The sequence below is a fragment of the Grammomys surdaster genome, unplaced genomic scaffold (genome assembly GCF_004785775.1).
Source record: "Grammomys surdaster isolate TR1022 unplaced genomic scaffold, NIH_TR_1.0 219, whole genome shotgun sequence".
NCBI classification, from domain to species: Eukaryota; Metazoa; Chordata; class Mammalia; order Rodentia; family Muridae; genus Grammomys; species Grammomys surdaster.
This window is the reverse complement of record NW_021604664.1, coordinates 1,742,027-1,755,286: the sequence shown is the minus strand read 5'-3', so window position 1 is coordinate 1,755,286 and position 13,260 is coordinate 1,742,027. Positions and strand designations below refer to the sequence as shown.

Genomic DNA, 13,260 nt, shown 5'->3' with positions numbered 1-13,260 from the left:
GATTAAAGGAATGCATCACCACAGCCTGTCTTAAAAGGCATAAAGGCGCAGTACCTTATACCTGTGAGCACACCATTTGGGAAGCTTAGATAGGTAGATCTTAAGTTCAAAGCCCAACCAGCTTAGACTACGTAATATGCTTATGATAAGCCTGGAATATATAGGCACAGGGCAGGAAAAGATAGCTGGGAATACAGTCCAGTGCTAGATAACCATAACTTGTCTACCATGTGGGAGTCTTATATTTGATGTTCATTTAAAAAATAACAATATTTCTCTTCTGAACAACTGTGTATCATACTGAGGGTTAGACATATTCCGATGCCCTCTCTTCCCAGATAAGACAATCAAAGTGGGAATCTTCATAGCTCCATAGCCTGATGTGTTCTCACAGAACTCATCTAGACATAAGAACTGATGAAGTTAGTAATCTATGATTAAGTGGTGAGTGCCCCATACTGACCATAACAGATAATTAAGCTTGTGTCCCTGGAGCAGCTTACAATGTTTACACGCCTCCTTTTACTCCGTTACCCACTTTTAAAATTAGTTCAGAGCAGGGAATATTGTTTGGATAGTACCACTAACAGTACCAAAAAAATTTCTGTTTAGGAAATTACTTCTGCTGGGCAGTGGTGGCGCACGCCTTTAATCCCAGCACTTGGGAGGCAGAGGCGGGCAGATTTCTGAGTTCGAGGCCAGCCTGGTCTACAGAGTGAGTTCCAGGACAGCCAGAGCTACACAGAGAAACCCTATCTCAAAAAAACAAAACAAACCATCCAAACAAACAAAAATTAAAAAAAGGAAATTACTTCTACTAATTTTATAAGGTCAGAGTTTTAAAAGGGGGCTGTAGGTCTAGCAAGATGGCCTCATGGTACTTCCTGCCAAGCCTGACGCCTGGGTTGGATTGCTGGGGCTCCCATGGTAAAGCTCCGACTCCTGCACATTGTCCTGTGATTTCCACATGTGCACAATGTTATCTGTGTACTCATCAAATATCAAAGGAATCCTTTTGGGGGCTGCAGGCTAGAGATGGTTCAGGAGCAGCAGTGCTCCCTCTCTTCCAGCACTCGGAAAGGTGGCCCACAGCTGTCTGTAGCTCCTGCTTCTAGGTGATCCAACATCCTCTTCTCGTCTCTGAGCACCAGGCATACGTGGGCAATAAAACACTCATACACATAAAATAATATGACCCAAGAGTGATTCCTGGAACCCACATGGCCGCTCACCACCTGCGACCCCAGCTCCAAGGGCATCTAGCTGTCCTGGCTTCTTCCAGCATCCACACACAGATGGATGCATACACATAATTACAACTTTTTAAAAATTAAAAAAAAAAGTTGGCCGGGCGGTGGTGGCGCACGCCTTTAATCCCAGCACTTGGGAGGCAGAGGCAGGCGGATTTCTGAGTTCGAGGCCAGCCTGGTCTACAGAGTGAGTTCCAGGACAGCCAGGGCTATACAGAGAAACTCTGTCTCGAAAAACCAAAAAAAAAAAAAAAAAAGTTATTTAATTAATATAAACAGAGACTTAAATACAATTGAAGAGCTGAAAGTCAAAATATATCCAAGACACTTAGTTGTAGTGCTAGAAAATCCCATTCACTGTCAAAACAGAATCACAGAATCCATTCTCAATGGTCAGCAGTCCCCAAATCACATCCAGTATCACTGCAAAGTGCAGCCTCAAGCCTGCGTTGTCTCCCACTTCCAAAGGTGGAGAACATGGTCATAAAAGGAACAGGTGGCCAAGAGGCTCTGGTCAGAGTTCCATCCACTAGAGCAGTGGCTTAGACCATGCGTCGGGACTGAAGATGAGGAGCATCCTTTGCTGTTGTGTTTTGTGTCCTCTGTTAATGGAAGGAGAGAGGCCTTCAATTCAGCTCTGCCACGCGCTCTAGCAGGGCCTTCCACTTGGTGATCCACTATTTGTTCATGAGCATGTGCTGGCAGCTCCTCTGCAACCTTCAGGCTATAGTGGTCTGCTGCTTTGGCTCCCACATCATTTTGATCAAAGGACCAGGTAGGTGTGGGCTTCAGGCAATGGAAAAGCCAGGACCAGTCAGCCCCATACACTAATGAGTTAGGCATTTTGTGGGATGTTAAAACAGTTATGTCCTGCTTCTCCTCTGTAGTAAGAGACAGAAGAGGAAAAACAGCATCAGTTAAAGCTTCTCAGCCTCCATTTATGGCTCCCATCAACCTCCACCAATGGCAGCCATTCAGTTAGTACACAGTTACTGAGTAGCTGGCAATCTGTGTAAGAATGAAGATGTGGTCAGGGGGTATTGAAATAAGAGATATGCATTTTGCAATGTGTACTGTGTCTCTGAGATCAGCCAGGGCTAGACAAAACCCACAAACAGGGGGCTTGCTTCCAAACTGGAGGATTTGGCAAAAACTTTCTTGAAGTGAGTATAATTCCTTCTCAGAAAACACAGGAGTAAGAGGAAGAGGAAAAACAGGAAATGCGGGGGGTGGGGTGGGGGAATGGGGGAAGCACAGGGGAAGAGAGATGGCAACAGTTAAGAGCACTTACTGCTCTTGCAGAAGACCTGGGTTCAGTTTGCAGCACTCACATGGCAGGTAATAGCTGCCAGGAACTCCAGTTCAGAAGTTCGTATGCCCTCTTCTGGCTTCCTTAGGCACAAGGCATTCATACAGTGCCCATGCATAGACACACATAGACACACACAGACACACACACAGACACACACACACACTGGAGTTCAGTGCAGCACAGAGGCCAAGAAGACTACAGCAAGTGTGAGCAGCTGCAACTGTCTCTGGCTTTAGGACAATGGCTAGGAACTTGCAGCCTGAGCAGTTCTGCAGAAGCAGTTTGTTTCTGGTAAATTCCCGGACAGCTTAGCAGAGGAGGAGAGTATGAGAAATAAGCCGGCAAGCACTGCAGCAGCACAGAGCCACAGCAGCATGGGAGAGACGTTATGGAAAGAGGAAGGACGGATGACTAAACCAGAGCAGGCTCACAGTCAGGAGCACAGTGACCACGGTCACTGTGAAAGTGAGCCTCAAACCCCAGCAGGGATACCAAATATGCTTGTTTCTGTAATCCCAATAACCAAGACACTGAAACGGGGATTCCCATCGAGTTCTAGGCCTGCTTCAATTACATATGAAATTGGAAGCCAGCTTGATTACACAAGACCATGTATGCAATACACACACAAATTAAAAAATCTTTTTTAAAAAGAGAAAGACAACTAAAAAGATACAAGGAGTAATGGCTTAAAGACCACCAACTGAATGATGGGAATCTGGGGTAGTCTTCAGATTGCTTCTTTTCAGAGGGGGAGTAGAGGGAGAGGGGCAAGAAGCAACACTGTGATCTGACTGAGGAGAGCAAGGAGTTTGTTAGTCTTGGAAAGAGAAATGAAGAGAAGAGTTCATGCTGTGGCTGACCACGCACATCCAAGAGCTTCCTCCAGCACGCCCTGCAAATGAAGCTCCTTACCTATAGCCATAGGTAGAGCTGGGCTAACTAATGCCAGGCTCTGTGAGAAGGGAACAAGGGGGAAACCAATACATGTGTGTCATGGGATGACCAGAGTCCAAGCTGTTCAAAAGCAGAAACATCAGAGAAGCCAGGGCAAGGGTGGCCATGTGACAAGCAGTAATGCTTCTGGACAGGTCCCAGGGGCCTGCACAATACAGGAAGGCTGGGCACAGGAAGCCAGGATCAAAGTGTGTTCTTGAACCTGAGGTCCAATGCAGACACAAGGCAGGTACAAGTTCTGAGTGTGGCCTATGTAGAAAATCATCTGACCCCCTACCCTGAAGTCAGCTTTATGTTCCCACTTACCAATGGCCTTCTGGCAGTTGAGAATCTTGAAGCCATTGTGCATACAGGCTGCCAGAAGTAGATGGTGGTAGACTGGGTGCCACTTGAGCCTCCATACTCCTCCTTGCACTGGTACATCTGCCAGCGGCTGTTTTATGTTCCGAGTGTCCCACAGGAGAACATGCTCATCATAGCTGGAACCATCCAACCATTGGCACACAGGAAAGCCCATGCTCACCTCCTTCCCAACACCTTGTAGCAGCAAATACCTCCCAAGTCCTATCCCACTAAATTATTTTGAGACAGAGTCTCATGATATAGCCTTGGCTGCCCTGGAAATCTATACAGATCAGGCTTGCCTCAAACTCAAAGAAATCCACCTGTCTCTGCCTCCCTAGTACTAGAGACAAAGTCCTGTGCAACCTGCCTGCCCCACTTATCTTTAAAGGTGAGCCCCACTTTCTGGACCCAAATACCTGAATTGTGGGTTGGTTGAGAGCTATGGACTGACTTTTGAAGTCCCTGTGGAGAGGATCTGAGAATGCAGATGAGCAAACCTGTTCCAGGGACTCACCTTCCAGTAGCCAGGATATGCTCCTGATGGGGGCTGCTCTGGATGCTGCACACACCCATAGAGTGTCTGTAGGCAAAGGGGAACAAACAAGGTACGTGTGAAATCTCTTAAGACATGAGCATGGAGGGGTCATGCCCAAGTTCTGACCCTGGCACCAGGTACCTCTTGCTAGTGAAGACAGGTGTGCCCAGCATCCTAGTGTCCCAGCCTCTCAGAAGGCAGTCATCTCCCCCTGTGGGAAGACAAAAGTCCATCCACAATGACATGAATGATAAGGAATCTACACGGAAGTCTCAGGGCATACACCTTTCTTGTGTGCTTTTATAGTACCACTGTTCAGGAAAGCCCCAGAGAGAACATCAGAAACAGCCATCAAGCACGCTCTCAAATTCTAATTGAGGGAACCTGGGTGAAAGATCAAAGCATTGCTCTAGAGTCAGACGGTCCTGGGAAAACGGAGTTAGTGAATGAGGTAGACTAGGCATGTGTTTCCCACCCACTCATCATCTGCTGTCTTACATGCATCTATTCCCCCCATACCCAGCATCCACCACCCGTCCATGGAGGCCAGAAAAGGCCACCAGGTACCCTGAAGCTGGAATTACAGACAGGTGTGAGCTGCCATGTGGATGCTAACAACCAAGCCCAGGTCCTCTGGCAAGAGCAGCAAGAGCTCTTCACCAATGAATCAGCTCTCCAGACCACAGTGCAAGCCACTCTTATCCTCCTCTGGTCAGTAGGTTCCAGACTCTTTGATCTCCTGTTTCATAATCTATAATTTTAAGGTATAAATCCGGAAATGCCACTTCTCTGCATTCACTCCACTGTGTCCAGTCTCTCCTGAGGCCTGCCCTTGCTGCCTCCCATCTCAAGCCCTTCCAATCCTCACACTGGTTGTGCTAGCTGTTTTTCTGTCACAACAGGCCACTGCTCACTGCACATGCTGCAACAGAGCAATGTGCAGCTGCCCTGGCACCACCCCCTACTCCTGCTTCCAGAGCATCCCACCTTTAACACTGCATGCAATCCCTGCTATAACATGTTAGGCTTCCACTCTCCCCAGCCCATGTAAGTGTGGAGAAAATAGCCTGTGTGCTAAGGCATCCCTATTCCTTACGCGGTGCTTGTGTTTGTGGCTTTGTTTGGTTTTGGTTTTCTAGTTTGTAGGTGGGTTATTTTGATTTTGGGGTATTTGTTTCTTTTTTCTTTTTTCTTTTTTGAGAAAACGAAGGTTATCGTGTTTGGCTTTGATTTCAGTCTGGCTATGCATGTAGGCCAGCCTGACATCAGACTCATAGTGATACCCCTTTTCAGCCTCCTGTGTATGGGGATTACAGATGTGAGGCACCATGACAAAACTCAGTGAGTACCTGTGGAATGAACACACTCATCCTGCAGTAGCAGAGATTGTTCCACTCTAACCCTGCTCTACATCAGCTTTTCTTTGAGGTAGAACTAATCCTAGAATTAAAGAACTTTAAAAATGGACGCTTCATGGTTTTTATAAAAAATCTTTCAAGAGTATGATAGCAAATACACAGATAAGGACCCTACCCTTGGAAAAAATAAAATAAGCATTACATATATAATAAGAATCATGGTGAGGGCTGGGGTCCATGAGAAATAAGACATGGAATGGGCTGGTGCAGGCTTCTCACTAAAGAGCCAAAAGCCAGGTGTGGTGGTGCACATCTTCGCTACCAGTGATCTGGAGGCAGAAGCAGGCGGATCTCTCCAAGTTCAATGCTACATAGTGAGTTCCTGAGCAGCCTAGGCTACAGAAAGAGACCCTGTCTTAAAAAACAAAATAAACAAATAAAAAACCCCAATCAAACAAAACGGACCAAAGGGAGAAGTTGGGACCAGACCACAGAAGTCCTCGGAAATATCAAGTATTTTAAATTTTATCCTGTCTTCTCTAAAACCAGCTTTCCCCAGCACACATGAGTGAGTGTCACTTAGAGAGGAGCTGCCTAAAATGGCCACTTGCCTTAACTTCTCCTTCTTCTGTGAGTAGCCCCAAAGGATTAACCACTCAAAAATTAGGCAATCTACAAATCTCCTCATGTTTCCTTTCAAGAGTAAGCTTTCTTTAGAAAAGGGCAAACCTGAAATCAGCGTGCTAAAGTCTACAGAGAGCAGACAAAGAGTATGAACACAGGATTTCACAGGGAGAGCACCATGAAACAGGGCAACTGGGCAGGGTGCCTGCTCCTTTCCACCCTGTCCAACTCCACGAAAAGCCTTAGGTGCCAAAGGCCAACTGTGTATCCTTCCTGAGAAGTGGGATGTGCTGCCAGCCACGGCTGCTGGCCCCAGGATGTACCTTCTAAACAGTCCTAAGGCCTCACTATATTCTCAGTCACAGCTTTAGCCTCGCCCCACTCTCTCCTCTTCCTATCTGTCCCAAGACTGCATCAGAGATGACTGTACTGATGTGCAAGGCTACTCACCTGAATATACAAGTTCTGTCTGCCAGTAATTGAAAGCAGCAATCCAGGCCTCAAAGTGATGAGCTGGCCAAGACGCCACTAGCTGTAGTTCAGCTGTGCCCTCATTCACCATCAGGAGGTGCAACTGCCCCTTAGAATCACTGCTAACGATCTTCAAGGGCTGCTCTCTGGCCCTGGAGACAAGAGCCAAGAGAGAGGCTGTTAAAGTCTACTTAGTATCCTTTTCTGGTTTTTGTCCATTTGTTTTTGAGACCGTAGGCCTTAAACTTGAAATCCACCTGCCTCAGCTTCCCAAATACTGGTATTACAAGGAAGAACCATCACAACCATCCTCCTCTAGCATCATATATGTTCCAGGAGATACTTCCATGTAACCAAGCTTCCAAGATGGCCTCTTGGGTGTCTTACCAAGGATAAAACTATCACATAGTCACTGAAACCATGGTTGGCTTCCCTTGAACATCTCTCTCATCATCACTAATTGTCCAAAATGCTACAAGTTTCAGTCTTTAAGGTTAGGATTGACGACATACAGATTTGGGGAACTAAGCTAGCAGAAGGCAGCTTTAATTCTTTCTAGAATAGAAACAGGAAATGTTCCTCAGGAGACTCAGATCCCAACCAAACCTAGCCCTTACCTTACAGATTTCCTAGTGGACCAATCCAGTGACAAGGACAGACAGCTCTCATCCAGGGTAAGGCTGGATATTGGCTGCAGGGTATAACTGCTCTTCTACAGGAGAGAAAAGGGACACCCTTGTGTAAGCAAGCCTCCAACCCCTAAGGTGCTCCCTGCATCAGCTGCTTCTGTTTGTTTTTGCAGACAGGTCTCCTCTAAGTTGTTCAAAATCATCTTGAACTTTCAAGTTCAAACAGTCCTTTCATTTTCGCTCCCCAAGTACTTGGTATAGAGGGAGGCTCTGCCTCGCCTGGGTTTTTGTTGTTGTTATTTATGCTTTAATAAGTTTAATACCTAGATGGAGCTCGAAGCTTCACGCATGCTAGGCAAGCAGTCTGCCACTGTGCTCTAGTGTCATCTACCAGTGAGCCCTGGCCACTCATCAAGCACAGGGCATGACCCAAGGACACGGGAACTGATACCTTAAGAAGGACTTTGCCATATAGATAGCCTTTGGAAAAAAAGGTTTCTCAGTGTTGCCTCTGTGTACTCCTAGATACATTAGCTACCTTTGTAGGCTCCACAAAGCACTACGGGGACATAGGCTATATCACCCTTGCTTTCAGAATCCTGGCACACTATATCCCCAGAGACAAGGAAAATAGAAATGTTCTACTGCTTCCATTTCAGAAGCCAGAACAGCCACTAAAATGTCATTTCTCAGTCAGGTGGTGGTAGCACATGCCTTTTATCCCAGCACTTGGGAGGCAGAGGCAGGTGGATCTCTGAATTCAAGGCCAGCCTGGTTCTTAGAGAGTTCGAAGATAGCCAGAGCTACAGAGAAAAAAGTCTGTCTTGAACTCCTCGGTAAAACAACAACAAAAACCTAAAGTGAAGTTACTTCTCTTACCTAGGCTCTATGTGAGTTTTATTTTCTAAACTACTTGAATAGTGTTTGGCTTTCCAAGAAGGCCGATATACTAAAGTTCTTTCTTGGATTTTTGTACAAAATCTGACTCTTGGGCCCAGTCTTCATTTCTAGGACAAGGCTGCACTGGACAGACCTAAAGACTAGGAACCCAGGTGCTCAGTTGCCACCAATCAGCATCTTCTAGATTTTTACCCTGACTCCACTACAGCAACAGCCATTGGTGTGTATCTCTGCCCCCACCTTCCAATTAGGGCAGTGTGTAGTTTGTTGATGTACCCCATTATCCCCACAGATATGGTCCAGTCCTCCTCATAACAATCAGTCATTTTGCTAAAGCATAAATCAGGATCACCATGAAATACATGGGCAAAAGATGTGTTGTGACAGTGAAACCTGTCTCAAAGACACAAGAAGAGCTGAATTTCTGTCTGTGTAATGCATTTCCTACAGACCTACTGACAACGTTCTATTGGATATTCCAGGTGACCTCAGCTCACAAGAACCCTGTAAAACTTAAAATAGATTCCATAATTTTTTTTTGTTGTTGTTTCTTTGAGACAGGTTTCACTGTGTAGCCCTGGCTGTCCTGGAGCTTGTTCTGTAGACTAGGCCGGCTTCCAACTTGAGAGATCTGCCTGACTCTGCCATGGAAGTGCTGGGATTAAAAGTATGTGTCACCACAGCCCAGCTGACTCCATGATTTCTTTTCTTTCTTTTTTAAAGATTTATTTATTATATATGAGTACATTGTAGCTGTCTTTAGACACACCAGAAGAGGGCATCAGACCCCATTACAGATGGTTGTGAGCCACCATGTGGTTGCTGGGAATTGAACTCAGGACCTCTGGAAGAGCAGTCGGTGCTCTTAACCACTGAGCCATCTCTCCAGCCCCAACTTCATGATTTCTTAAAACATCTATGACCAAGTTTACCATGGAAAAGATCATTCTACAAAGATGTCTGCATCAGCACAGGCTCTTCCTCAACACTAGGTCTTTTCCCTCTGAACTTAGCCCTACATCACTGACCTCACATTCCATCAGGCGCAGCAGCTCCACAGATCCACTGGCATTTGCCAAGCCTAAAAGCACATGGCCAGACACTGGGATATGGCACCTGTGGGAGAACAGATAAAAGTACGCACTCACAGCTTGGAAGAACTTCATGAATCCCAATGATTTACTATATTTCATTTCCAAAACCAAGCTAGAGCCAACTGTGGTCTCCAAACAAAGGCTTTTCAGATTATAAAACTAGAACTCAGGTTGCTTCCCAGACTAATTCTAACTCTGGGGCTAGGAAACTGACCAGGGAAATACCAAGTACAGGGTCTTCTACCTCCCAAGGGCAACAAATGACAGAACATGGAGTTCAGCTGTTCACTGTATCATTGAAGGCCCCTAAGGGGACCAGGCTTTCAGACCAGGAGGGGTTCCCCAAATCCTACCATTTCATGTCCAGGACAGCAGAAGAATCCCTTCTTTGGACCTCAAGCAGAGGTTTAGTTGTGTTGTCCTCACTGAAGCTGAACAGGTAGAGACGACCTAAACGAACTTGGGGCTCACTGCCATCCAGTGCAGGCTACAGAATATACATATCCTTTGATTATCTTAACAGATGCTAAGATAACAAAGGATGGGAAACCTAACTGAAGCAAAAAGGAGGCCCAAGGCAGAGAGAATAGCTTCTAAAGTAGATACTTTCAATTTCTGAGGAAAGAATACCTTTTCCCGCCAAAGTGTTCAATGAACAAGGGAACAAGGGAGTTCTCCCGGACCCAATACAGCCAGGTCAGTTCTGACCTGCCTGCAGTTACATAGCTACAATTCTAGTCCTAAGTGGTTATTTTGGATGCTCAGCAAACCTTCCGGAAATAGGCATGGTCCTGAAAGGTCCCACTTTACCCTTCCCATTAGTTCTCACAGCTCTAGTTTTTTGTTTGTTTGTTTTTTGTTTTTCGAGACAGGGTTTCTCTGTGTAGCCCTGGCTGTCCTGGAACTCACTCTGTAGACCAGGCTGGCCTCGAACTCAGAAATACGCTTGTCTCTGCCTCCCAAGTGCTGGGATAAAAGGCGTGCGCCACCACCGCCCGGCAGTTCTAAGCTTTTTAAGTTAGCAGTCCCTTTTCTCCCGCCCCGACCTCACTCTCCCAGCCATGCACCTGGTCCTTTGGTGCTAGTAGCTGGTAGGTTCCGCAGGCCAGCAGATGCTGGCAACCCTCTACTGGGCACCATTCCACCGAGTCCGCAGTAAGCTCAGTGTCCACTGCCTGCAGGGATCGCAAGGTTCCCGCACGGCTGCCCGCCATTGAGCCAAAACCAAAAGATGCATGCGCGACATTCCCTCCACTTCCTAGTCACTAGACCCTCGGAAGAGACTTCCGGTACGGAGAAATGGAAAGTCGCTACGCCCCCTACCGACTGGAGGACCACAGGAAACCGATACAGAATCGTATCAAGTGAGGGGAGCAAGTTTAGAGAAAGTAGAAGAGAAACCTGATCTCAAAATGATGCAGAAGCCTGTATAACAGGCTTGGGGAGACCAGGCTTTTAGATCTTGTGGATCCAACTATGTCTCAAAAATAAGTGTATGTTGAACTCAGCCCCCAATAACTCATGATGTCTTTACAGAGACAAAATGATGCTCCAAGTGAGCTCTGACCTAATAGTCTTCATGTAAAGGAAATTTTGGAAACATGCAGAGGACTTAATGTGTGCCTTTGAAGTCTGAGACAATGAATGCATAAGGAAGCCCAGAATGCTACCAGATAGAGACCTGCAGCACCTTTTTCCAGCACTTGCAGTGGCTATGGCAGCAAACACCTTGATTAAACCATGAGACAGACCCAACAGACAATAATCTCTTGTTTTAGTCCATCCAGTTTTTGGCACTTAGTTACAGCAGCTCCAGGAAGCAAATTCACAGGACACTTGAGTATCCTGCCCTGGAACTGAAGCAGGAATATGGCTATATAGCCTAGCTTGCAGGCCAGTTAGCAGCTGAAGCAGAGGTGGCACCTAAGGAATTCTGAAGACCCCAACCCCTCCAGCACTAGATTGTCCCAAGGCCAAGTAGTCCAACACACTACACAAGACAAAGGGTCCCATCTTTGAACTACCAGAACATTCATAGAACAGCCTAAACAGTTACAAAGAACAAGAGGCAGGGATAATCACAGAAGGGAGATCAGGGATGGTAACAGACATAGGGAGTAAACAACAAAATGGCCTGAGACACCCCATCTCACTGCACAGCAGCTGCTGTGCTAGAAAGTGTAAGAGTTGATGGGGAAAACCCACAGGCAAGCCCAGTGTATACCATAACCTCTAACAGCAGTGCCGAGGTCAGCTGTCCAACCCTGTGTGCACGCTAGGTAGAATTTTCTGATGCAAAGCTGACAGTAAAGCACCCCCTGCTGGTGAGGGGACAACAGGATAAAGTACTAACCTGGTCATTTAGATACAAGCAAAAGCGTGTAGTCTAGATGGTTCATTCCAAGAAACTTGACCTACATAGGATCCCTTTACCACAACAGTCCTGGCCTCTTAAAAGTAGCTTATCCAAGTGGAGACACTGAAGGCATGAGTCAGCTGCTGCCTATTGCAGTATTTTACAATATATACATCTCTCCCCTTCCCAACAATATCGGATTGATGTTCAACCTGGGGTCTGAGTAGGGATTCCAACTAAAAACCACCATGACCTTCAGAACAGAAAAGGGGAAGTTTTTGATATAGGTCTGACATAGGCAAGTCTCCAAGCTTAAACACTCAAGGGATGGTTGAGTTCCATGTTGAGCTTCAACAAACTCCCCTTCTAGGCCACTGTGTACCATGTAAGCATAAACAGCTAAAGAAGCTAGACTCATAAGCCTAAGGCTATCAAAGGGTGGTGTTCAGCTCACAGAAAATCAAGAATGCAATAGATATGCTGCAATGGGAAGAGTTTAACAGGAACCTGCAGACCAACCAGGTCAGAGAGCTGCCTATGTCAGCAGTCAGACAAGACTCCAGCCATACAGGTGAATTCATTTTTGCAAAGTGATCAAGATGCCAAATAGCCCTCAGACTTGTGGATCCCCCAAAGGGACTACAGCTCTGCAGTAAACGAAGCCTCACTTTGTCTAGCCCCCTACTATCTAATCCAACCCACAACTGGGACAGGGGCAGCAGCTTATTACAGGCTCCAAGGGTCTCTGTGCTTGAAAGTGGTAATTTACCAATATAGGGATATAAAGTACTTTGCTGGCTAGTTTTATGTCAACTTAATACAAATAAGGGTCATTTTGAGAGAGGACAACTATGAAAATGGCCCCACTAGATTGGCCTGTGGGTCTGTCCTGATTTTTCTTAAGATTTGACTTGGGAGAGCATAGCTCACTTTGGGCAATGCCAACCCTGGGCTGGCAATCCTGGGAGCTACAAGAAGCTAGGCTGAGCAAGATAGGAAGAGCAAACAGTAAGTAGCAGTCCTCCATGGCCTCTACATCAGCTCTAGTCCTGACTTCCTTCAGTAGACTGTAGTGTGAAACTGTAAGATGAAATAATCCTTCCCAGGTTGCTTTTGCTCACATTTTATCACAGCAATAGAAACTAAGACAAGTAGCCCATCAACTGGAACACTCCAGAACACCTGCCACCAGAGTTTCCCTTGCACTCCTTGCTAACACACTCTGCCCCTCAGAAGCCAGCCCGGAGTGATGCTGGGTCCTCCCAGCCCATTCATTAAAACCAGTTTCAATATAATTTGTTTCTTTCAAAAAAAAAGTTGAACCAGGCATGTAAATCCCAGTACTCGGGTGGCAGAGGCAGGTGGATCCTGTGAGTTCAAGATCAGCCTGGTTTACATGTAAGTTCCAGGAGAGACCCTGTCTCAAAAA

The 13,260-nt window shown here is 46.3% G+C and overlaps 1 protein-coding gene across 1 annotated transcript; it reads right to left on the bottom strand.

Annotated features, from left to right (window-relative positions):
* Positions 1 to 1,498: 1,498 nt before the first annotated feature.
* Dph7 (diphthamide biosynthesis 7) lies at positions 1,499 to 11,134 on the bottom strand. The gene is made up of 9 exons (XM_028772861.1): positions 10,543 to 11,134; positions 9,829 to 9,962; positions 9,410 to 9,497; positions 7,470 to 7,564; positions 6,832 to 7,004; positions 4,541 to 4,610; positions 4,379 to 4,444; positions 3,826 to 3,998; positions 1,499 to 2,131 (listed from the first exon to the last, which is right to left on the bottom strand). The coding sequence occupies exons 1-9, from the start codon at positions 10,687 to 10,689 to the stop codon at positions 1,689 to 1,691; spliced, it is 1,389 nt and encodes a 462-aa protein (XP_028628694.1). The 5' UTR covers positions 10,690 to 11,134; the 3' UTR covers positions 1,499 to 1,688.
* Between the last annotated feature and the right edge of the window lie 2,126 nt (positions 11,135 to 13,260).